The sequence below is a fragment of the Heloderma suspectum genome, chromosome 1, assembly GCF_057233095.1.
Source record: "Heloderma suspectum isolate Gila_16-S chromosome 1, 16-S_ref, whole genome shotgun sequence".
Classification (NCBI taxonomy): Eukaryota; Metazoa; Chordata; class Lepidosauria; order Squamata; family Helodermatidae; genus Heloderma; species Heloderma suspectum.
The window spans coordinates 287,920,121-287,947,360 of NC_139458.1; the positions used below are offsets into that span (position 1 = coordinate 287,920,121).

The window sequence follows — 27,240 nt, forward strand, 5'->3', positions numbered from 1 at the left end:
CAGAATTCATCTACTTCTGGCTGTTTTTTCATGAGTTAGGTCTTTGATCTCTGCAGACTTAAAATAAATGAGTCACTGGAAGAGTTGGCATTTTTATTTATTAGATGTGTTAGTTGTTGAGCTATGAGTTAGATGTTTTTTGTGATGCTCTCTAATTTTTTTTGTTGTTAGTTGTATTTTATGTTTTTACATGAACTGCCTTGTAAGGACTATGTCCTAAAAAGCAGCCTAGAAATATTTATATAAATATAAATAAATATCGATATTTTATGAGCATTAGCAACATTATGTGTTGGGTTTAGATTTCAAATTCTATAATAATGTATAATAGTTATCACCAATATATAATGGTATAACACCTTCATTTTTTTGTTATGCAGGTTATTGCCATAGTTATGGATACATTTACAGATGTGGATATTTTCAAAGAAATTGTAGAAGCATCCACTAGGGGAATTTCAGTATATCTTCTGCTAGATGAGTCTAACTTCAGCCATTTTTTTAAAATGACAGAGAAACAGGGCTGTCAAGTCCAAAGGCTCAGGGTAAGTAATTTGTTCAACAAGATGGGTAAATATTGAATGTTCATATGCTCCATATTAATAGATGGATATTATTTTTAAAAGATATATTATTGTTTGTACACATATATACAAGTTAACAGAATACCATAACATTCATAGTTTCAAGTTTAATAAAATATATTAATTTTCTTTCTTTACTACATTTCTAATTTGCCCAAAAGCTGATGTTCTCTGGGCAGATTACAAACAGTTAAAAATATAAAATGCAATACAAATATTTAAAGTAATAAAATACAATATAATGCAGAACAATAAACAGCAGAGAAATCGATAAAATAGCCATAATAACCTAGAACTAGGTTATATACTATATCAGTTATTAAACTGATCAACAGCTTATGAATTAGCTTAATTCATTTCAATTCATATTCAGTGTTGAATAAATAAATCAACAGATACATAAGGAACAGATCAGCATTTTATACAAAAATAATATGGATTTTGTTAATAGTGAAACAGCAATGGAATATGAATATCTAGCAATGAGCATAAGGAAAACTGTCTTCCAAGCTTGCAAATACTTAGCTATTGCCTTTAGCATGTGCCTTCACAGTCACACTGACAAGGCAAGGAAGCTTTACTAATAGCAAAGTCCTATGCATGTTTACTTGGAAGTAAGTCATACTAGTGGCCCAGTTTGCACATAATGACAACCCAGGTTTTTTAAAACCCTGGGTTGCTGTGAAAAAGCCGGTGTGCTAGTTCTTGCAGCTCAGTCGCTCCTGCTGGCAAGAAGAGCGAAGTAGGAGCGAATGAGTAGCATGAACTAGCACACTGGATCGTTCATGACAACCTAGAGTGTTATGTACAAACCAGATCCAGTGGGGCTTTAATCCCCAGTAAGGGTGTTTAGGATTGTTTAGATAAGGCTGCAATCCTTTGCCCAATTACTTGGGAGTAAATTCCATTAAAATAATTGGATTTCCTTCTAAGTAAGTATAGATAGGATCAAGGTATATGTTTGCAATCCTATATGATCTAAACAGACTTATCCTTACATCTGTATAGGAAACATAAGATTGCATTGCACAGTTTCATTTCATTTTGTTTTTCTTCTTTGAGCCACAAATGCATTTTGGAGTTAGATCTAAGGTAGGATAGGCTGGGGAAATTTCATGGGATAATAACCTTAGGCTGTTTGCCAGATTTCTGCTATTGTTACCTACTGTCCGTTTTTAGGGTATGGCAGGCTATAAATCTAAATAAATAAAACTATGTAGACTAGTGGTCTGGTAAAAATATTTTTGGACTAGTAACACTTGTATACTTGTTTCTGAAATTGCTTTCTGCAATAGTTCTGCTATGCTGGAAAACACTGATCTCTCTCCAAAATGTTGCCTTCAAAAATTTATTCAAGCTAACAGGAATTTCAAGATATTACCCTCTAGAAATATACCAGTATGGGAACATGAATTATATGGGTTGTATCCAATGATGGATTTGCCTTAGTGGAAAACTTGTACAAATCAGGGCACACAATTTTCACCGACCTATCCACCCACTTCAGCCCTCCTCCCAAAAACCCCACTTGCTCCTTACACTGAGAGTAGCAGTTAGGAAGGGAGGAACAATGAAATCAGACAACCCGACTTGTGCCTGCAGAAGTGCTTTCCACTAATGCAAAGCCACCATTGGGGGGAAAACCCCATTTGTATTCTTGTATGTATGTTGTTTCTGAAACTGTTTAAATATAAAAGGAGAAGTTTTCAGCATAGGAAGATTTCATCATCTATTTTTCTATTATTTCATCTTCTATTCTTTGGTTTTGATTATTATTTTTTCTACAGTATACAGATTTTGAACATGAAAAGAGTGATATTAAAGAGACATATTTCTCCAGGGACTGGAAAGCATACAAAAATGCATTCTCCAGAATTCTTTGTTTATCATATTATTGGTTCCTTTTGGTTCAGATCGGCAATGAAAGATGGCAAAAACAGCATTCTTATTTATTTTATTTATTATATTTTTAATCCACTGAATAACTAATGTTCTCTGGGCGGATCACAAAGTTAAAATACTAAAATACCATACAAAGAGTTAAAAATATAAAATACAATACAAATATTTAAAAGAATAAAATACAAGAAACAACACAGGAATTTATAAAACACCCATAATAATCTAGAACTAGGTTGCTCCATTAAACTTGTGGGATGTTTGCTATTGTGGTTTGCACCTACTCATTTCAATTTTCTTCTAACCCTTGTAGCCCAGTTCTGATCATGTTTTCTCAGATGTAAATTCTGCTGCATTCAATAGGGTGTATTCACAAGTATGTATGAACAGGAGGAAGGGTGGGATAAAAATGCAATAAATAAATAACAGATAGTAATTGCAGCTTGACTCTTAATTTAGTTGTAATGGCAAACCGTGATTTGGCACTGTATGAACAAGTTTTGTTCCATTTCCTCCCTCTTTCCTTCTTCCACACAGTCCAGTCCCCTCCCTTACTTCCAGGTTAGCAGCAAGCCATACTTGGCTGTTACATCCAATCCAGGCAAGCTATGCTTTGTGCAAATGATAGTTTGCCTACAAAGGAGAATTGCAAATGGTCATTCTGGCAGTTTTTATGTAACAGTACACTGGTTTGCTGCTAACCAGGAAACAATGGAGGGAATTGGATCATTCAAGGGGAATGAATATTTCCATAAAGTTCAGTAATGAAGATCTGGAATTAAATAGTAAACAAAGTTCTAGAATTTGGAAACAAAACAAAACAAAAACCTGTTTTCATTACAAAGACCTATTATCTCAAAATCAGATATTTTCATAAGCGGAAGTTAAAGAAAGAGTAAATGGGATTCACCCTGGTTTGAACACTTAAAATGAGATCTTGACTGAATAAGTGAAAACCAGTATTTAAGAGACCTAATAGAATTTGAACAAATAATTCTGAAGGACAAATATTTACTGTCAAAACTTAATAAATTATTTCTATACTATGATACTGAGCCTGATCAGCTAAATGATTATATAATCAAATGGGCACAGAATATAGGCAAAAACATCTCATCGGAAATTTGAGGAAATATTTGGAGGAAAAATAATAATTTCTCTTTGAACATGACACTGAGAAAAAATTATTATAAATATTGATAAGATGATATTTAATACCAATATTTATATAAAAAATACTCCCCTGTTTGTTGGAAGTGTAAATTCAAAACAGGAGTTTAATTTAATCTGTGATGGAAATGTTCCTTAGCTCAAAAATACTGGACAAGAAGGGAAGTTACTATAAGAAAGATTTTATGTTATGAAATTCCTCTGGACCCTGTAATTTTTCTCTTGAACTTTATTTGAGGACGCAGTAAAGATCACAAAGAATTTTGTGCAATGCGACTACTAGGATATTGTTTGCACAACTGGAACTTTAGTTTGATTCTCCCCTTGTGCATAGTTTGGAAGTTGGTTTCCACTAGTGCACTGTCATTTGCACTAGTGGACTGACACAATTGGAGGCAAACCTGTGAATGCACTTGCGTGTGATTTGGGAAAATGGTGGCTGGGTGTAGTACGTTGAAGAAAACATTTTTGACAGGTAGTAGCATGGCTTTGTATGTGTGTTAGTTACTGTTGCCTAATGGAGGCAGCCTCACGTGGAGATATTGAGCTATTAAGCACAAGGGATTTGTATGGTTCAAATGAACAGATTGCCAGTGGAAATCATGTTTTCTAAGCAATTGTATCTGCAATTCATTTTCAACATTTTCTTCTATTTAAAAGATTGCAATCTGATCCTCTGTATCAATGGGGCTTAACTGAAGAAAATGTACATAAGATTGGGAGTCATGAAGTACAAATTTAAAAATGTTTACTCAAACTTAAATCCCACTGAGATCAATGATGCTTACTCCCAAGTAAATGTGCTTAGGATGGCAGCCTTCATATTTCAAATTGTCCCATATCCTCTTACTACTCACTATTGCAATCCATCCTAAGAACATCTACCTTCAAGTAAGTCATACTGATCCTGTGTTACACTTTTCAAAAAGAAAAATGTCTATCAAACATTCCTAAAGAGAACATTCCAGTTTGTGCCAGTTATCAAAAGTTCAGTGGTTTAAATTATTTTTAAAGTTTGCTCAGAGTTTTAATCTGAAAAGGTTATCAGCTGAGTCACACAGAAGGTAATTCATATCCTATTTTGAGCACTGTCTCAGCATGCAGATAGTTCTGCGAGCATTGGGGTGCTTGCTGAGCAAACCTATGAGGTCTGGTGCTCATCTTTTAAATCCCTTCATGGCCTTTGATGTACATAAAAACTACCTCTCCTACTATGAGCCCTGTGTTCTGCAAGTCAGGCAACAAAATGTTGGCATGAGACAAATTTCTCTGGGAAAGGAATTCCATAGCAGGGGCACTACCACTGAGAAGGTGCTTTCTCTCTGGTTTTACCTCCAATGATGGGGGCTCCTGGAGGACAGCCTCCAAAGATGACCTCATACACAGTCTGGCTGTCATGATGGGAGCAAGTGGTCCTTCAGGTATATGGGTCACAAGCCATGTAGGGTTTTAAAGGCAAGCATTTTGAATTTTGTCTGGTAGCAGCTTGGCAGCTGGTGATATTCTTTATGCACCCATGAGTTATATGCCCAACAACCAGTCCTACTCAGTAGCCTAGCAGCTATATTCTGAGGACCAAACAATATATTATGTTAAATGGGTAGGATGCAGCTGCCTGCCCCTGTCCTAATCCAGTCTGGAGCACTGAACACTTGTGAGTAAATAAAAGGAGCAGTTACACGTTAGGCCTTTAATGTAACGTATAGTTTGATCTTGAACAAACTACAGTTTCTCAACAGTCTTCAAAGACAACCCAGCATACAAAGCATTACATTAGTCAGGCCTAGATATTAGTGAGCCTTGGATAATTGGTGCGATTCTATATATGCATATTAAGATGTTAAACAAAAATGGACATCCAAGAGGCACAACAAAGCAGGACACCCCTCCTACCCCAAATAAAGCAGAGTTGTTAGCAAAGTTAGTTCTGGTAAGCCAGTGCTTTCAGGCTCTATAAAAGCAAACATACTTGTAAACATACTTGTTCTTCTTTGTGGTCTCTGTGCATCACACATATGGGGCTCTGCACCTGCACTGAGTCTCATTTGGGAAGCTTCTATAGGTGAGGAACATTTTGACGGGAACCCTCCCCCACCGTCCACTGTGCATGTCCAGGGGGTTCCCGCCCTTTCCCTCAGTTCTCTTTCAACCACCATAGTGGATAGTTTTCTTCAGAGCTCCCTCTCTGTTAAGAAAGAGAATTGTAGCGATTTATTCCCCTTTGCTGCTGCTGAGGACTTGTGTTTTTTGTGTTTTGTGTCTTCGTTGTCTCCCCCATCTCGTCGTCATCCCCCCCCCAAAAAAATTCTTCCTTCCATTCCAGCTGGAAGACGGCTTTTTTTCTCGGTATTTCACAGTACCAAAACGGGATGGAGGCCTCCATCCCATTATGGACCTAAGGGACCTAAACAGGTTCATCACTCTCAGAAGGTTCAGAATGATCATGTTGGCTACGATTCTTTCCCTTCTTTGAAAGAATGGTTGGTTTGCTGCCATAGACCTGAAGGACGTGTATTTTCACATAGCAATTGTGGACACCCACAATCAGGACCTATGTTTCATCATCGGCACTGACATGTTCCAATTCCGGGTCCTGCCCTTCGGTCTGGTGACCGCCCAGAAAGTTTTAACGAAATGTATGGTGGTCGTGTGCACATATCTGAGATTACAGGGCATTGAAGATTGTCCTTATCTGGATGACTGGCTCCTTGTGCCGGACTCCAAAAGGGATCTTTACTGTGCCATCGGGATTGTTCTGAACCTGCTGGGTGTGCTGAGCCTTTATGTCAACACAGAAAAATCAATTTTGGAACCTACTCAGTGTCTTCAGTTTATAGGACCGCTACTGGATTCAACAGTTGTGTGCGCTTTCCTTCTTCAAATCTGATGGCATCAGCTGGTTACTCTCACGGAGTCTGTTTTTCTTCAAAGACAGGTTACTTCTTGCACCATTCAGATCTTGCTGGGTCATATGGCAGCTGCAGTTGTGGTTGTTCGGTGGGCAAGACTTTGGATGCGACTGCTACAAAACTAGCTACTCTGAAACTTCAATTCCACCTCAGATGCTCGACGTTGTCAACTCACGATTCTGGACAATGTGTTGATGTCCCTTCTTTGGTGGATGTATCCATACAACTTGAAGTGAGGCATGCTTTTCGTCCAACCACCTCCTACAAGAATTTTGACAATGGATGCATCTCTCTCTGGGTGGGGAGCACATTGCGGTCCATTGGAGACCCAGGACCTTTGGTCTGTGGAAGAAAGGAAGTGCCACATAAACGTCCTACAGTTTCTTGCGGTCTGCAAAGCGATGCCAGCTTTCGAACCTTACCTTCTACGTCAACATGTACGAATCCTGACCAACAGTACAATAGTCTTGTGGTACATCTGGAAGGAAGGCTGGATGCATTCTTCCAGGTTTGTGAACCTCACCCTAGACACTTTGCAATGGACAATTGAACAGGGCTTTTTTTTTTAGTGCCCTTCACATTGTGGGTCAAGACAATGTTTTGGCAGATGCCCTAAGTCAGGCGTACCAGTCACCTCATGAGTGGCAGATGTCGGCTTCCATTCTGGATTGTCACTTTCTGAACTGCGGCTGTCTCTCAACAGACCTGTTCGCGACCCCAGTGAATGTCGTGTGCCCTCACTTCTGCACAAGAGCGGGGATTGGCCGATCATCTTTGGGCGATGGTTCCAGATAAACTAGCGAGGGGAAATTTTTTATCTGCTCCTGCCATTTCTTCTTCTCTCCAGAAGAGAGCATGCGAAAGACGGATGCATTCCGTCTCCTGCATTCTTATTGTGCCCTCGTAGCCGAGACAGCCATGGTTTCCGATTCTACTGTGTCTGTCATGACGACAGTTCTGGCACCTTCTGCAGGTTCCACACCTAATTTTTCAGGACCGAGGCAAGATTTGTCACCCCGATCTCGACACTCTGAAGTTAGCGGCTTGGAGGATTCAACAATAAATATTTTTCCACGAGTTCCACCCAGGGTTCAGGCAATCCTGGATGCTGCTAGGAGACCTGTCAGTCCTATGCTGCGAAATGGTCTTCCTCCATGGATTTTGCAAATCATCATGCATTTGATCCCTTTCATGCATCAGTTGAGAATGTTCTTTTCTTTCTGTATAGCTTGTTTCAAAAAGGTTTAAAACTTTTGTCCATATGAGTTTATATGGCGGCTCTTTCTTCTTTCAGAGGGCCACCTCAGGGCTTCTCCCTTTTTACTCACCAGAAAATCCGATGCTGTAAAGAACAATATTGTTTAGGAACCTGGAATGTCAGATCAATGAATCAAGGTAAGCTGGAGGTGGTCAAACATGAGATGGCAAGATTGAACATCGACATCTTGGGAATCAGCGAACTTAAATGGACAAGCATGGGCGAATTTAATTCAGGTGACCATCATATCTACTACTGTGGGCAAGAATCCCTTAGAAGAAATGGAGAAGCACTCATAGTCAACAAAAGGGTGGGAAAAGCAGTACTGGGGTGCAATCTCAAAAACGATAGAATGATCTCAGTACGAATCCAAGGCAAACCATTCAACATCACAGTAATTCAAGTCTATGCCCCAACCACTGAGGCCGAAGAAGCTGAGGTTGATCGGTTCTATGAAGACCTACAACACCTTCTAGAACTAACACCAAAAGAAGATGTCCTCTTCATCATACGGGATTGGAATGCTAAAGTAGGAAGTCAAGAAATAACCGGGATAACAGGCAAGCATGGCCTTGGTGTACAAAATGAAGCAGGACAAAGGCTAATAGAGTTTTGCCAAGAGAGCACGCTGATCATACCAAACACTCTTTTCCAATAGCACAAGAGGCGACTCTACACATGGACATCACCAGATGGTCAATATCAAAATCAGATTGATTATGTCCTTTGCAGCCAAAGATGGAGAAGCTCCATACAGTCAGTAAAAACAAGACCTGGAGCTGACTGTGGCTGAGATCATGAGCTGCTTCTTGCAAAATTTCGGCTTAAATTGAAGAATGTAGGGAAAACCACTAAACGGTTCAGTATGACCTAAATCATATCCCCTATGAATATACAGTGGAGGTGAGGAATAGATTTCAGGGATTAGACCTGGTAGACAGAGTGCCCGAGGAACTATGGATGGAGGTCCGTAACATTGTTCAGGAGGCAGCAACTCAATCCATCTCAAAGAAAAAGAAATGCAAGAAAGCCAAGTGGCTGTCTGATGGGGCTTTACAAGTAGCTGTGGAAAGAAGGGAAGTGAAAAGCAAGCGAGAAAGGGGAAGATATATCCAACTGAATGCAGAGTTCCAGAGAATAGCAAGGAGAGACAAGAAGGCCTTCTTAAATGAACAATGCAAAGAAATGGAGGAAAACAACAGAATGGGAAAGACTAGAGATCTCTTCAAGAAAATCGGAGAACTCAAGGGAACATTTTGTGCAAAGACGGGCATGATAAAGGACAAAGAAGGCAGGGACCTAACAGAAGCAGATGAGATTAAGAAGAGGTGGAAAGAATACACAGAGGAACTATACAGGAAAGTTCTTAATGTCTCTGATAGCCATGAGAGTGCAGTCACTGAACTTGAGCCGGACATCCTCGAGAGTGAAGTCAAGTGGGCATCAGGAAGCATTACTAACAACAAAGCTAGCGGAGATGACAGTATTCCAGCTGAGCTATTTAAAATCCTAAAACATGATGCTGTTAAAGTGCTGCACTCAATATGCCAACAAATTTGGAACACTCAGCAGTGGCCACAAGACTGGAAAAGGTCAGTTTACATTCCAATTCCAAAGAAGGGCAACGCCAATGAGTGTTCAAACTACCGTACAATTGTGCTCATTTCACATGCCAGCAAGGTTATGCTTAAAATCCTACAAGCTAGGCTTCAGCAGTATGCGAACCGAGAACTACCAGAAGTACAAGCTGGGTTTCGAAGAGGCAGAGGAACTAGAGATCAAATCGCCAACTTTCGCTGGATCATGGAGAAAGCAAGAGAATTCCAGAAAAACATCTATTTTTGCTTCATTGACTACGCTAAAGCCTTTGATTGTGTGGATCACAACAAACTGGCAAATTCTGAAAGAGATGGGAGTACCAGACCACCTTACCTGTCTCCTGAGAAACCTGTACGAGGGTCAAGAAGCAACAGTAAGAACCAGACATGGAACAACTGAGTGGTTCAAAATTGGGAATGGAGTATGACAAGGCTGCATATTGTCACCCTGCTTATTTAACTTATATGCAGAGTACATCATGAGAAATGCCGGGTTGGATGAATCACAGGTCAGAATTAAGATTGCCAGGAGAATTATCAACAACCTCAGATACGCAGATGATACCACCCTAATGGCAGAAAGCAAAGAGGATCTAAAGAGCCTCTTGTTGAGGGTGAAAGTGGAGAGTGCAAAAGCTGGTTTGAAACTCAACATTAAAAAAACTAAGAACATGGCATCTGGCCCCATCACTTCCTGGCATATGGAAGGGGAAGAAATGGAAGCAGTGACAGATTTTACTTTCTTGGGCTCCAAGATCACCGCAGACGGTGACTGTAGCCATGAAATTAAAAGACGCTTGCTCCTTGGGAGGAAAGCTATGGCAAACCTAGACAGCATAGTAAGAAGCAGAGACATCACCTTGCCGACAAAGGTCCGTCTAATCAAAGCTATGGTTTTCCCAGGAGTAACGTATGGCTGTGAGAGCTGGACTATAAGGAAGGCTGAGCACCAAAGAATTGATGCTTTCGAACTATGGTGCTGGAGAAGACTCTTAGAAGTCCCCTGGACTGCAAGGAGGTCAAATCAGTCAATCCTAAAGGAAATCAACCCTGAGTGTTCATTGGAAGGACAGATACTGAAGCTGAAGCTCAAATATTTTGGCCACCTAATGCGAAGAGAAAACTCTCTGGAAAAGACCCTGATGCTGGGAAAGACTGAAGGCAAAAGGAGAAGGGGATGGCAGAGGATGAGATGGCTAGATAGCATCACTGATGCAATGAATATGGACTTGAGCACGCTCCGGGAGAGAGCGGAGGACAGGAAGGCCTGGCGTGCTGTGGTCCATGGGGTCACGAAGAGTTGGACTCGACTGAACGACTGAACAACAACAACTGCTTGTCAGTTCCTGCAGGGTCTAAAGAACTTGACTCCTCCAGTTCGAACTTTGGTCCCACAATTGAGTCTCCCTGTTGTCCTCCATGCCCTTCTCTCAAAGCCCTTTGAGCCACTGGCCACAACAGACCTGTGCCTGTTAACATGGAAAGTTGCCTTCTTGGTTGCTATCATGTCCTCTTGATGTGTATGTGAAATCTGTGCCTTGCGAGTGGATCATCCCTACATGATCTTCCATAAGGACAAGGTTGACTTGAGACTGGACATTGACTTTCTTCCGAAAGTGGTCTCTGATTTCCACGTCAACCAAACCATCTCATTACCAGCTTTCTTCCCAGACCCTCTTTCTGCCCTGGAGAGGACATTGCACACTCTCGATGTCAGAAGAGCATTGGCTTTTTATAAATCCAGGACAGCACCATTCCATTCTGTGCAGCGCCTTTTTGTTTGCTATAGGGGCTCCAAGAAGGGCTGTCCTGTCTCCTCCCAAAGGTTACCTTCATGGATTGTGCAAACCATTGGGCTGGCTTATGAGTTATCTGGGTTGGAGCGCCCGTTGTATGTCGGAGCACACTCTACTTGAGAAGTAGCCACGTCGACAGCCTTTGCAAACGGCTTACCACTGTCGGACTTATGCAGGGCAGTGACTTGGTCGAAACCATCGACGTTTGTGAAGCACAACAAACTCGATGTCAAAGCACATTCCAACTGTGTGGTTGGGTGAGCCGTTCTGTCTTCAGTCTTGGCATAAGACACCTACCCACCACCGTTAAGTGAGCTTGTTAATCTCCCCATATGTGTGATGCACAGAGACCATGAAGAAGGAATGCAGGTTGCTTACCGCACAACCCTTCCACCATCCCTGCTTCAGTGTCAATGTTGAATTCATTGTTGGTACCGCAGCGTGATTGGTTTCCTTCGGGTTCGAGGCATCATTAGGCAGTCTCAAGGAACGGAGGGAACAGGCGGGAACTCCCTAGACATGTGCAGTGGACGGTGGGGGAGGGTTCCTGTCAAAACGTTCCTCGGCTATAGAAGCTTCCCGAATGAGACTTGGTGCAGGCACAGAGCCCCATATGTGTGAATGCACAGATGACCACTCGAAGAACTACAGTTACAGGTAAGCAACCTGCATTTCTTCCAAGCCCCTAAAAGTGAGAGATACCTGTGCAGATCTTATACATCATGTGGCTTTCTTTTCCTCCTAAGCTGACCCTTATACCCCTCCAGAACTATTTCAGCCCCTTCCCCCACAGAAGGGTCATTGATCACACTTTTGAAAATGCTGAGCCTTGGCAGTTCATAACCTTGATATCAACAGAATGTAAAAAATTGTTTGCATTTTCGCAAGAGATGAAGGCAACAATCCTAAACAGTCCTACAAGGGAATGTACCTCATTGGCCATGATGGATTTACTCCTGAATAAATATGCATAGGATTGCACTACATAGGAGAGTACAATAAGTAAGCTAGACCATCCTAACACACACTCTTGATATGATGTCCACTTATCTTTTTTCATGGTTCTTTTTTTCTTTTTTTCTTTTCTCCCTCCCTAGCGATTCAAATCCCTCCATATCATTCCCTCTATTTTGTCTGCTCATGTAGGCAAAACAGCACTGCCCATTCACACTAGGAGACAAAGCAGACTCAGGGGAACCCAAAGGTTTACCAAAGTACAAAAAACTTAAGGAAAAACACTCAAGGGGCAAACTGCCACCCCCAAACTGCCCAAGGAGGACTGAACATAGTCATTGGCTGCAGAATGCTGACTGACTGTTAAGGATGATAAAATTGAAAACTGGGTGGGAATGGAATGGAGTATCGTGGAGGGGGGCATGGCTGACTGACTGGAACAATGAACAGGAGCACTCCATACTGCAATATTTTATTATAGGTCCCACTTTTTGCTCTTCTAATTCTAATAAATGCAAGGAAAATTATACTTCATATTTTGAGTATCATCTACCACCGCCTTCACTATTAATTATTTACACAAACACAGACATAGCTCATGTCTAGAACAACTACAGACTAACAATTTTTCTTTTGTCTTGCCTAGATTAAGTATTTTCAGCTTTCTGCTTGCTTACTTTTTCATTTAGTTTTTACGAACAAATAGAATGCATAGGAAGATATATGGAACGTAGAAAATGAAGATAAGAAGTGCATGTCCTCTTTTTCTTTCATTAATATGATTAATAGGGTTTAATAAAGAAGCCTGGTTTTTACTGTTATATAATAAATTACTATTAATCTTGTGCCTATTATAACCAAAAGAGCAAAGACTGTTTCACCTGAAAAACATTAGATGTTAAAATACATAATTCCATTATGTAGTAATGCTCTAGAGTTGTATACCAGTTGAGGAGAAAGGCAGATCTTCCTATCTCCTGTTTCTTTTTTCCCCTCTTCTTTTTTTCTTGTATTATTGAACTATACTGGTCAGAGGGAGAGGAAAAAGAAAGGAACAGTGGGTAGACATGGGAAGAGGGATATAATTGGGGGGGGGGGTTGTTGTTCTGTTGTTGAAACCAGTGTCCAAAGAATTCTTGTATTATATTCCATTCCAGTAGGAACAGAAATAGTTTCTACATAACACACTCCCAAGACATATGCAGTCATTTAATCACAGTAACAGCTGAAATTACAATTCCTTAAATGCATCATCAAAAGCTGCAATTTTCGAAAAACAAAATTAATCCAGCAACAAGTTGGTCTGCTACATACTTAAATCTCTCCCCATCACCCAGTAATTATTTTCATTCATTTCATGCCCACCCAACCCAGAAGTATTGGGGAGGAGATATTTAGGTACATATGTAACAGTCACTCCAGTGATAGACGTCCATCTGCATATCACACCGTTTATCTTCGCCTTACTTCACTGTACAATCCAGTGTGATGTAAAATATATAATACATTGTACTTAGACCAAGGAGATCTGGATCAAATTCTCACTCGGCTGCTGTCTTGGGGTATTTGCTTTTCAGCCTTCTCTCTCTTGCTCTTGCAGCATTTTATTGTCTTAGTAGGACTAATCTAGATATAGAAACCTCTTTCTCTATAGTATTGACTAGATCAGAGTGATTAGGGGCGCAATCCTATGGTACCTGGAGATTGTCCCAGGGACCACAGGACTTTTCAGATTCCCTCTTCCAGAGACGTAGACACTGCTCCAGGAGAGGGACTACAAGATCAAAAGTGGCCTTGGATGGATGACCTTGTAGAGATCCAAAAAGGGGGTGTTCAGAGAGGAGAGGAGAGGCCAGGATATGCATGGCTTCTCCAGCCCCACCCTGCCCCCAGCAGGATGACTACTCTAGATGGACTCTAGAGGGAAAATTAAAAATAGGACGAAAAGGCGAAAATTGCCCCAGTTGCTCCTCCCACCCTGCTGGTAGCAGACTGGCAGAACATAGGATATTCCTTCTAATGGGCAGCAACCCTAAGTTTACCTGTGCATGTAATAAGAACACGATGCTAAGGGTGCATTCTTAAACTCACTCACTAGGGAATTAAACCCACTGAACATACTAGGACTTACTTCTGAAAAAGAAGGCTTAAAATTGTGCAGCACATGGTGTGCCTAAAGAGCAATTCTGTGCACACTTGCTTGGAATTGGGTCTTCTTGGGACTTACCTCAGAGTTAAATAGGTGTAGGGCTGTAAATTTTTCCATATTTGGGCTGTAAGTTGTTCAGTATTTCTTATATCAAAATGTTCTGATTTCTTTCCATACCATTTCACATTGTTTTCAGAACATGAGAGTGCGCACAGTAAAAGGACAAGATTATTTCTCCAAGTCAGGGGCAAAATTTCATGGAAAAATGGAACAAAAGTTTCTTCTTGTTGACTGTAAGAAAGTCATGTATGGTACCTACAGGTAAGAACCTATATACGTGTTATAATTTATATATCTTTAGCAGAATTCTAAAATGTTGATCAAAATCTCTCCCTACTTTGGATGATTTGCTATTTATATATTGTAAACCGTGAAGGGGTTTACCTAGGAACTTCTATAGCAGAGGTACCCAACTCTTTTGGATTGGTAGCCACATTTGGAATTTTGCTAGAATGTTCTGGGCACCCTCACAAAATGGCTGCCATGGGGCTTGCCCATTCATAAAATGGCTGCTACAAAACATTCCTTTCACAAAAGGCAAACTGGTGAGGCTAAGAGTATATTGCCCAAAAACCTAAGTACAAATACAAAACCACTCCTTTGAACTTAAATAAAGGTGGTGCTAGAGGGTAGCCCCTTCACTTAAAACACATTTTTTAAAAAATTAAGACTACCTTAAGAAATAAAATAAAAATCAGGAGAGGCAGGGAACCTCTTGAGCTCCAAGAGAGGTGTTTGTGGGCACATTGGTGCCCACAGGCACCACATTGGAGACCCCAGCTCTGTAGCCATGTCCTCTTCAGGCAATTCTTTCCATGCATTAATTGAACATGGATAGTGGGAAATAGGACCATGCCTGATGGCCATGCCTCCAACTTTGGTGCAACTGCTGGCCACATGGATCAGTGTCTCTGGCTGAATGTGTGAAAGGAGCTGCTACATGCACATGCAAAGGAGCCCCATTCATACATTAAACTGAACATGTGGGGGTTAGGGGCATAGCCAGCAGGCACATATGTTCAGTGAATTCATGGAGTGGAAACAGTGAACAGAGCTATGGTTCTAATGCAAAGTGTGGGAGCTAGTTTATAAACCAGAATCTTGAAATTCCCCCAAATTATGATTAATGGGAAACTGTATTATAAAACAAAATATATGGATAGTTTCTTCTAAACAATTAGGATGCATGTTTAAAGTCCCACTGAAGTCAGTTTAAACATTACCACCACCAAACCTGACCTGAGATAAAATCAGTTCCCTACAATGACATTCCCATATGAAATCCTCAGCCATGTGGTACGTGGTTTACAGCTTCTGCATGGGTATAGCACACATAGAAGCATTTTTTGTTAGCACCTTGAGGGAGGAACATTTGACCTGATCCATTGGTACATATTACTGTGCACTGGATGAGGCCTTTAAACCAGATAGTACCTGGATTAAATTTCCAGTGGTCAGGGGATTGTATGTCCTCCCTTAAAGATGTCAGTTTCTCCTTTTGCCATCCCAGTAGGGGCTCCAGCTTATGTTATGCTTTCAACATGGTTGCTATGGGGAGCAAAAAACACTTATATGAGAAATCATTTGTGTGAACAGCTTCCCCATGTGGTTCCTGCCATCTCGGCCATGCCAGCAACCAAACCCCAAATAAAATAAAAATCCGTATTTGCAATATATCACCCACTTAAAGATGCTCTCATATATAAATGTGTAGCTTCCAAGGATGAGAACTGTAAACTACTGTTGACCTGGGGAGACTTGGGTTCAAATTTTCATGTAGCCATAAAACTCACTGTGTGACCTTTGGCTAGTTGCCCCTTAGCCTAACGCAATTGACAGAAATATTCAGAAGATAAACGTATGCTGTTGTTAACTTAAGTACTAGCAGCCTTCTCTGCTTCTTAGGAAGCTCAGAATAGCTAATCAGGACACCCCACAGTCCCCAGTCCAGGAAGTGATTAGGTGTACAACAGCTTTGCTTCATCAGTGTTGCAGCAGTAGGTGCTCCCAGCTCATTCACTGGGTCCATTGGATATCCCACGTATTCCATTTGGAGCTCTTTAGAGGAAAGATGAGTAATAAATACTGAAAATATATATATATTTATTTAAAGCATTTATACTCCACTCTTCAGCTGGAAAGGATCCCAGTACAGCTCATTGTTGTTCAGTCATTAAGTCATGTCCGACTCTTCGTGACCCCATGGACCATAGCACACCAGGCCTTCCTGTCCTCCGCTCTCTCCCGAAGTGTGCTCAAGTTCATATTCGTTGCATCGGTGATGCTATCTAGCCATCTCATCCTCTGCCATCCCCTTCTCCTTTTGCCTTCAATCTTTCCCAGAATCAGGGTCTTTTCCAGTGACTTTTCTCTTTGCATGAGGTGGCCAAAGTATTTGAGCTTCAGCTTCAGTATCTGTTCTTCCAGTGAGCACTCAGGGTTGATTTCCTTTAGGACTGACTGAATTGACCTCCTTGCAGTTGTAAGATTCTTTTCCAGCACCACAGTTCAAAAGCATCAATTCTTCGGCGCTCAGCCTTCCTTATAGTCCAGCTCTCACAGCCATACATTACTACTCGGAAAACCATAGCTTTGATTAGACAGACCTTTGTCGGCAAGGTGATGTCTCTGCTTCTTACTATGCTGTCTAGGTTGGCCATAGCTTTCCTCCCAAGGAGCAAGCGTCTTTTAATTTCATGGCTACAGTCACCATCTGCGGTGATCTTGGAGCCCAAGAAAATAAAATCTGTCACTGCTTCCATTTCTTCCCCTTCTATATGCCAGGAAGTGATGGGGCCAGATGCCATGATCTTCGTTTTTTTAATGTTGAGTTTCAAACCAGCTTTTGCACTCTCCTCTTTCACCCTCAACAAGAGGCTCTTTAGATCCTCTTTGCTTTCTGCCATTTGGGTGGTATCATCTGCGTATCTGAGGTTGTTGATAATTCTCCCGGCAATCCTAATTCCGACCTGTGATTCACCTAACCCGGCGTTTCTCATGATGTACTCTGCATATAAGTTAAATAAGCAGGGTGACATATGCAGCCTTGTCGTACTCCATTCTAATTTGGAACCAATCGGTTGTTCCATGTCTGGTTCTTACTGTTGCTTCTTGACCCTCGTACAGGTTTCTCAGGAGACAGGTAAGGTGGTCTGGTACTCCCATCTCTTTCAGAATTTGCCAGAGTTTGTTGTGATCCACACAATCAAAGGCTTTAGCGTAGTCAATGAAGCAGAAATAGACGTTTTTCTGGAATTCTCTTGCTTTCTCCATGATCCAGTGAATGTTGGCGATTTGATCTCTAGTTCCTCGATAAAAACAAGTTAGTCCCTGCCTTCAGGCTCACAATCTAAAAAGACATGACACAAAAGGAAGAAGAGATGGAGAGGGAAAAGGGAAACAAGAAAATCCAGGCATCAATTCTTAATGTTATACAGTTCTTATAACAACCAGCCATGATGGAAATGGACTGTTCACAGTTCAGAAATAAGCTGATCAGATCTTCCTTGAAATGGCTGTAATGCAGCCAGAAGCTGTTGGTCTTACAGCTTGGGCCTTGGCCTTCCGAGACCTAGTTGGAATCTGCTGGCTTCTCATCATTGCAGGTAACTGCAGGTAAGGCTCGGGAAGCCAAATGATACCAACCCCACCAGAGCAGATGGTCCTGCTCCTCTTCCTCATGGGACAGTTGGCTCCAATGTACTCTGAGAGGGGAAGGAGCCCACCAGCTGATAAAAGCAGCAGTGAGTAGAGATGGGAAGGATGGTAGTTCACCACACTATCTGCTGCGTCTTCTCTTCTTCGCAGGGCAGTTGGAACTCATGGTCTCTGTAAAGGGGGGTGGTGGGAGAGGGGTCCAACCCAGCTGGTAATTATATTTCAAGGTCATCCCATTACTTCTATAAACACGTCATTCCCATTGCTTCCAATTATTGTAGGAGTGATGATTACTTAATGCACAGATTGAACACAAAATAGTGTATTACACACATTTGCAATAGCCCATTGGATAATTTATACATCAGTGTTGGATTGTAAAAAAAAATGACAGTTTTGGAGTGCAGTACTGATTATATTGAAGGTTTCTGCCAAAACAGTGATTTTTAGGATTGTATTATAGAAGAACTGGCGGGGCAATTTATACGTTTGTTAAATGATGTGAATACAAGGAATGATAGAAGGGAATGTTTGTGGTTAAATATTTCCTGCCCCCTACTGATATTTTAAACATAGCTGTCTGAACGTTGCTATTTTTCAACAACGTGCATATTGGAAAATACTACTGAGGTTTTAATGATATCTGTACTTACCTATCCCATAGGCTCATGGAAGATGATTACAATATTTAAGTACAAAATATCTTTGATTTTATTGTATGTACAGTATTCCGTACAGTATAAAATACTGTTTTAGACATCTGTGTGATTTAAACTGCCCCCCCAATTCTTTATAGGCAACATGAAGTTATTATTTTTTTTTTCATTTTAATCTTGTGTCTGAAGTGTATTTCAGCCTCTGTTTATCAGGAATACCTTTCTGCTATTGGAGCTCTCTTCAAAGAAACTTTAGCATTCTCTTTGGGTGTTTCATAATCGTCACTTTAGAGTTTTTGAACCTCCCTGTGGTGCTCCTTATTAAGCAGAAAGACACTCGTGCGAAGGATGCTTACATTTGCTCCCACATTATACATGAAAGACACTAGTGAAAAGTGGCCCAGCGTCTATTGATAACTAACATTGTTGAATCTATAGATTCTATAGTATAGGTAGACTAGAAATATCAATGTGTTGGTAAAAACAGATGTGCTGTCCAAAGTGCAGATGTGCTTCTTTCACCTTAAAAAACAACAAAAGTGATACACCATCACACAGGTGCGAGTTTATTTTGTGCCAACTTGCTCAACATTTCAGATAATACCTCCTTCCTAAGGGCCTCCCTGCACGAAACAAAATTCATTGTCACTACACATTCACATTCTCTGAAACCTTGGGCAAGTAAGCACAAAATAAACTGGCATATGCGTGATTGTGTATCACTTTTGTTGTTTTTGGGCTACTTTTGGCACCTCCTTGTTGTTAGCTTCTTTGGCCTTAGTCAGCACTAAAAAAAAATCAAATGGTTTTACAATCACAGTGCACATTTCAGAGCAAAACAGATCACCATACAGAGAAATGTTCTCATATATAACCCAACACTAATTACATAAATAAGTCACAAATTAATAAATAAAAGAGTTTGCCTACTCCTCATTGGAATTTGTTGTTGTTCAGTCATTAAGTCATGTCTGACTCTTTGTGACCCTATGGACCATAGCACGCCAGGCTTTCCTGTCTTCTGCTCTCCCGGGGTGTGGTCAAGTTCATATTCATTGCATCGATGATGCTATCCCTCATTGGAATACTAATTGTCATTTCTTCTTCTTTCAGCTTTATGTGGTCATTTGAAAAAGCCAACCTCAGCATGGTCCAAATTATCACAGGACAACTTGTTGAATCTTTTGATGAAGAGTTTAGGACACTATATGCCCGTTCTTCTGTTCCAAGTTCATTTGCTCCAGAATTAGTTAGGATTAATAGTCGTCGAGCACTCTGGGAGAATGACACATACCAGCATTCACACTCTTCTTTAGCTTCAGTTTCTAGCCAGCGTAACCTTTTTGGGAGGCAAGACAAGATGTACAACTTTGATCCCAGCTTTCTGAAACTACGAGGCCCTGGCAGATACGGAATAAATGACAGTGACAAGTTCACTACTAGAAACCAGCTCTTTCAGAAAACACAGTTTGCTCCAGGTTTTCATATGCAGAATAGAATCCAACAATATCAGCCCAATGATATAAATGAACATTGGAAAAGACACAGTTATGCAGGGGAGAAACCAGAAAGGACTCCATATTTAATGCTCAACAGAGCTATTAATCAGGCAAATAATCCACCAAATATTTGGAAAGTACCATCTGATAGTCTCAGTATTGTATCCTCATTGCATGGAAGCTATAAAAATCACAACGTGCCTCAACAAAGCTTAGTTGACCGGCTCCCACAACCAAAACTCAATATTGCAGATAGGAATTCAATTGTACGAAGATCTTTCAACGGAACAGACAGTCACATCCGCTATCTACAGCAGAAGATGCCAACCCTTGAACGCACCACAAAATCTTTTCTACGTAACTGGCGTATTGAATCTTATTTAAATGATCAGTCAGATTTCCCAGTAGATTCAAATGGCTCAGGGATAGGTGACAGGTGTGAGGGCTATGATGCAGCAGAAAACATCAAAGCCCATGCTCTTTATGCCCATTCTCGCCTGCGCTCCTCATTTGTTTTTAAGCCAACTTTGCCAGAACAGAAAGAAGTAAACAGCTGTACAAGTTCTTCAAATTCAACTATTATTGGTTCAGATGGTAGTGAAACACCTAAAGGAACACCCAATCATCATCCCAGACTAGAAGATGCAGCTGATGACACTAAGGCAGAACCAAGCACTAATATCCCACTGGAACCTGATGTAGTAAAAAGCCAGAATTTGCACATTTCAGAAGATAAAAAACCTAGTGTAACTCCGCCAGTTACTAGGGACAAGCCTACCTTCCTGTATTCAACTCTGAGTACAAGCAGACCAGTAGAATTTCTAAAGAATGAAAATATACTGAAAAGGCGAAGTTTCCCAATGTTTGAAAATTCAAAATCTGCTTTAGATCATGGGGATAACAAAGAGGCAGCCAGCTACGTCTATAGCACGCTAAATAGGAATAGATTTAGGCAACCAGTGGCTCTAAAGCCACCTCTGGAGGACAGTCTAAAAAACTCTGAAAGCTTACATAATGTAACCAATCATCTAGCACATGACAGTAAAAACCTCAAAGGTGAACCAAAAAGCCCCACCACCACCAAGGCCACCTCTGTGGCTGTACTAGTTGACTTTAGCAAAGAAGATCCTGGCAAAGATGCTTCACCAAAGAAAGAGAACAAGAACTCCCCTAATTTCTTGAAAAAGGGATCACAGAAATTAAGGTCATTGCTGAATCTCACACCAGACAAGAAAGAGAGTTTGTCAAAAAACAAAGCTCCTGCTTTCTACAGGATGTGTAGCAGTTCTGACACTTTGGCATCAGAAAGTGAAGATAATCAAAAGCCAAAAATGTCTGAAATGAAGATTGATTGTTCTCCAAGAAGAAAAAGAACTTCCTCATCTAATTCACAAGGGAGCCTACATAAGAGTAAAGAGGATGTTACAGTGAGCCCAAAGTCCCCCAAGCCTCCCAAGTCCCCCAAGCCTCCCAAGTCCCCCAAGCCTCCCAAGTCCCCCAAGCCTCCCAAGTCCCCCAAGCCTCCAAAATTTCTAAAAACTCCATCTGATGAGAACATTAAACGGTCTCCTACTGTGAAACCCATAGAAAATATGTTGTTAGAAGTACCTCCAGGTGACCCTTCTGCTCCCAGATTTAACACTGAACAAATTCAGTACCAGGATATCAGGGAGCTGCGTAACAATGCAGGCCGGGAGCGGGTACCTCCACCTACTCCTGCTGCTATTCCTCCACAGAGGGTCAATGCAGCAACAGCTCGCCCTTCCAACACTAAGCCTAATGATGAGCTAATGAGGCCTCGCTTGAGTGAAAGGCGAGTTTACAGCCGCTTTGAGCCATTCTGCAAAATGGAAAGTGCTGCTCAGCCAGTAGGAACTCCTCCAGGAAGTAATACCCCCAAAAGCAGTGCCCAGTTCTCCGAAACAAATACCAAGACCTCCAGAAATAATTATGCAAGGAGCAATCAGGTGGCTAATTACAACCCTGGTGTATACCATCCTTTGCATCCAAATGAAAACAAGTTCAGAGGAATTATGCAACGGTTTGGGAATTTTATATACAAAAACAAATGAAACCTACATATAGGATGTTTTTAAAATCCTGTCAATGCTGTAAATACTTAACAAGTGTAGACTGATGGGCAGCTTTTGTAAAGCTTAACTAAAGTTACTGCAGGGATTAGGACACTGCCGTACATGTATATAATTTTACTTGGTCCAGAACTTTGGTTCAGCATAAGTTTTGGAATCAGATGTGTTTATATGTATTTGCATTTTTATGGAATTTGAAGTGTATGAAAAGCCACCTCAGTGCTACATATTTTATAAATCCTAATAACAACAACACATGTGGTATAACAAACCAAAGGAAGCATTTAAAATTCAGCCAAGGTAGAACCACCTGTAATATTTCAGGACCTTCCATACTATCAGTTCTTTGCACTATAAATGCTCATTTGATACTCATGTCTTACACACATTTTTTACATGTCTTCTCTTGAAGCTTTACTTCTGTTAGGGAATTATCACATTTTCTGAACACTCTGCATGCTATATTTCTATACTGGAAAGAAGCAATACTTCTCTTTCTCAGCCCCCAGTACTATATCCACCTGTCTACCATTTGCAGCAGCAGCCATAAGTATATCATGACATCCAGTATTAGTAGTATACCTATTCATTAAAGCAAGGATGGGCAACAGATGGCCCATGGGCCACATGTGCCTCCCCCCTCCCCCCCCCCAGTGTTGAGCTGTTGAATTTCAATGCCGCAGTAGTGGCAAAAAGATGGATTTCCCTTTTAAAACAAAGCGCATGGTCGGTGTGCACCTTGTTTTAATGGCAAATTGCACTCTTCTGGGAGCCCAGTTTGCCATTATAACAAGGTGTGGGCTCATTGCCCCTCTTGTTTTAAACTGGAAATGCTTTAAAATGTGACCTTTTTTTTGCTGTTGCCTCACCACCAAAATTTGTTAGCAACAATTTTGGAGGTGAGGTGTGTGTGGCCCTTGGTGGGGTCCTAGCAGGCCAAAAATGGGCCCCTGGGCCTTCTGAAGTTGCACCTCTACACTAAAGTAATGTGTATCAGTGGAGCAGACTGTGATTTGCCATTACCTGGACCAGTGTTTGAATTAGCCCTAAAATCTTACCCTTTAAAAACGGTTAAACATCTAGATAACGAGTTGAATCTAGAGTTAGTCATACTTAAAGATTCATGTTAGATCCATGGCTAAGTCTGGATCTCACCAAATATGCACAGATGCAATCTAGTTCATAGACAAGTCTGAATGAAATCAGTAGGATGTAGTATGCTTTATTGGCTCAGATTAGATATCATAAACCTGATCCTATAAGCAATGGTTTGGAGGCTTGGGATAATGCTGCAGGATCCTCACTCCTCCCCACTTCTACTTCCTGCCTTTTCCTTGTTTTCTACTTCCTGATTTTCTCTAGCCATAGTTTGCAATTATATCCAAATTAGCAATCAACTGTTACCGCTGCCTCCCAACCAAGGCTTGGAAACCACCATTTTAAATTACAGTATGGAGCAAGTCACTAACCATAGTTGGGCCAATTTGGAAATTGCAACAAACTATAGCTAGAGAAAATTAGGAAGTTGGGGAGGAAACCCACATTTAAAGGGAAGGCAACATCCAAGCCTAAAGTATGTTTGGAGGATCATTCATGATATCTGAATAAGGTTTGTGCACACTGAATTATGCACCATGCCTTTTTAGCATTTAGATATAGCCAAAAGCAATGCTGTTTTAGCTTATATTACATGGAATTATATTCATTGAAGTGTAAGCTTTTTAAAGTCCTACAGATGTAAATAGAGGATTTTAACTTTCCTTTTTGCTTCAGTTTGAAGCTTAGATGCATAGCATCCTACATCATTGAAAATCAGTTGGCATTGAAGGTACTTAACGTTGGCTAAATCACACCCTTATCTTTTAAACTAATTTTGAAAACCACTTAGCTTAGATTAGCACTGATTATATTCAAATGATCCATTGAACTGTCAGGTCAAAACAATAAATATAAAAATTGTCTTTTAAAAAAAATACCCTATTTAGTTGCACTTTTTTGCAGAGTATTTGACACCTCAAAGTTGTTCTCTGATAGGTTAGTGGCAAATGTAATTGTTTACATTAAAATAATTGTGTATGCAAATATCAATCTAGTCCAGCACTATGTCTGCCCTACTGTACAACCAGATGCTCCTGGAAAGCTCACAAGCGGAGCAAGATGGAGACAGCCATCACCTAGTGATGGGTTTGTCCTATTTTATCAGTGCAGACACAGGAGTGGTGGAGCACATGCTTTGCATGCAGAAGTTCCCAACTCAGTTCCTGTCATCTCCAAGTAGGGCTGGAAAAATTCCTGCCTGAAACCCTGGAGAGACACTGCCAGTCAGTGTTAATAGTGGTCTAGATGGACCAGTTGTCTTACTCAGCATAAGGCAGCTTCTTATGTTACTCATCTTTGCCTTGCTGGGCTTTCCAGAGAATTGCAAAGATCTCCTTCATGGCTGATCTATTTGCAGCCACTCCCATTTACATTCAAGGAACTCCTAGGCTTTAGGAGACCTCAGCAATTTACAGATTTAGAAATATGTAGTATAGCCGTCCTTAGACTAGTCCAAGCTTATAAGAGAGACAGCCTTGAAACATTTGATCACCCACCTTCAGGCTGAAGTAGTACAGTTTTTTTCCCCAGGCCATGGCTCTCTGAGGTAACACAGTCCAGTCACCCACTCATTTACTCCTCCAAGCTGCAGAGGTCACTCCATTTACACCATTCATAGTCAGCACTCTGGTCCCATCTCAAAGAAAAGACAATTCATGTCGCGTCTTCCTTTATTCCTAAATCCCAGGAAATACACCTAGGGTTGCTAGGCCTCTGGGCTTGGCCATTTCGCCCTGAAATGCTCTACGATCTCCTTTTCCAGATATTTGAAGCAAAGAACAGAAATCAAAGTAACTATGAAAAATGCAGAGATGGCAGGTTGGGGACCACATTCCCAAGGGGCAGGTACAATCTGCACCAAGGATATACACAGTGTATTAATAAATGGCTTAGTTACTAGGATTTCAGAGGGTTTTTATAGAATGTTCTTATTTTTCTTTGCAAAATTTGGTGATGGAGTATCGTTTTGTGTTGACTTTGAGTAAATTCTACAAAGTAAGTCATATCTTTGAAGAGATGCTACCATTTTTGAGAACTATACTGTTAAGCAAAGCAGGGGGGGAAAGTCCTGTATAGAAATCTGCCTTGATTTGTCATACTTTGGAAGAGGTTTATATTTTTCCTGAGGAAAATAAAAAGAAACTATCTTGAAGGAGACTCTACTTTTGTCCTTGCATAATTTTTAAAGGCTGAATTCCTCTGTTAAGCGATCATGGCTACTTTTTTATTGGGTGAGGGGCATCACTGCATTTTTCTACTCAGATGGTAAAATAGCTTGAGTTGGTCCTGAAGGTACACATAGCGAAAGATAGTATGCAGAAGAATAGCAGTTTATATTCCTTAGCCCTTATTTCCTATCTTAAGATGGAGCTAAACAATCTGTTCTATGATGTATTTAAGGGATCCCAGGGATTTACTTCCACACCAGCCTTGTTTCAGTCTCTACAGAAGTATCTTCAAGGTATTTTTAAAAAAACTAGTAAAACAAAGCGGTAGCAGCTGCTGTTTCTCTTTCCTAGTCTTTATATTGTGTTGGCAATGGAATAAATATAAATAACTCCATATTATTAATCTGCAATGTTCAACATATTTTAGAACCTTGAACAATGAACTAAAAGAGGCAAAAGAAGATCAATCCATCATCCAATTTTTCAAAACTGACAAAAGATAGTAGAGGGATGCCCATCTTCCATGTTTGTACTAGGCTCAGAGAAGTGCTGAGAACATAGGAACCTGCTTTATCCTGAGATCATACATTCAGCTAGCTCTTGTCCACGCTGGATAGCAGTGGCTCTCCAGGATTTCAGACAGTAGCCTTTCCCAGGCATACCTGGAGATGACAGGAATTGAACCTGGGACCTTCTGCATGCAGAGCATATGCTTTGCCCCTGGATTCTGGATCCCAGTTTAATAATGGCAATGGCACTGCTTGGTCTGAGGGAGCCCCGGGCTGGTTGTTCCCCTGGGTGGGTGGACGTGCTAGGCTGCTCTGACCCCTCTGAACCTGCCATCCTTAGTTTGTTTAGCCAGCTTGCACACACACACCCAATCCCAGGTTTCTCCCCCACTCTGGTCACTCCTTGTTTTCCCCACCCCTGCTTACCAGGAAGGAAAAAAGGAATTCCCTTCCCTACACCCACTTACCAGGTGGGATAAGAAAGGATTCATTTTTCTTTTTTAAAAAACAGTTACATGGCAGCAGTTGCATATGGCGTTCAGCCAAGCAGCTGTGTATATGGCTGACCGAGCCATCTGTGCTTTACTGAGCAGTGTTCCTGCCACTCCACAACTGTTCTAAAAAGAAAATGAAGAAAGGTATCATCCCCTGCACCATGCACCTAGGATTCTGATCCTCCATAACTCAGTTCCTATTGAGTCTTGTGGGATATGTTTTAATACCAAGTGTTTGATACAAAAACTTAAGAAGAGCTAGGTTGAATCAGATCAAGGGTCCATCCAGTCCAGCATTCTGTTCACACAGTGGCCAACCAGATGCCTGTGGGAAACCCACAAGTGAGTGCAGTAGCACCCTCTCACCCATGTTCCCCAGCAACTGGTGTACATAGGCTCACTGCCTCTGGTACTGGAGGTAGCACATAGCCATCAAGACGAGAGCTATTGTGGTGTAGTGGCTAGAGTGTTGGATTGGGAGTCGGGAGACCTGGGTTCTAGTCCCCACTCAGCCATGAAGCTCACTGGGTGATTTTGGACCAGTCACAGACTCTCAGCCCAACCTAACTCACAGGGTTGTTGTGAGGATAAAATGGAGAGGAGGAGAATTATGTGCACCACCTTGGGTCCCTTGAGGAAAATAGGTGGGATATAAATGTAATAAATAAATGCCATTGATAGCCTTTTTCTCC

General features: G+C 41.0%; 1 protein-coding gene across 3 annotated transcripts in view; it reads left to right on the forward strand.

Moving 5' to 3' along the window:
• The window catches only part of SACK1B (scaffolding CK1 anchoring protein B), a 75,709-nt gene extending 50,176 nt beyond the window's left edge, over positions 1-25,533 (forward strand). For 2 of the 3 annotated variants that reach the window (XM_084826834.1, XM_084826833.1), the window contains 3 exons: positions 381-545; positions 14,514-14,638; positions 19,804-25,527. In XM_084826834.1, the coding sequence (XP_084682960.1) occupies positions 381-545; positions 14,514-14,638; positions 19,804-22,261 (2,748 nt within the window). In that variant the 3' untranslated portion in view covers positions 22,262-25,527. Of the gene's footprint in view, positions 1-380; positions 546-14,513; positions 14,639-19,803 lie in introns of all 3 variants that reach the window. The other variant, XM_084826835.1, reaches the window with a different exon arrangement.
• The last annotated feature ends 1,707 nt before the right edge of the window (positions 25,534-27,240 follow it).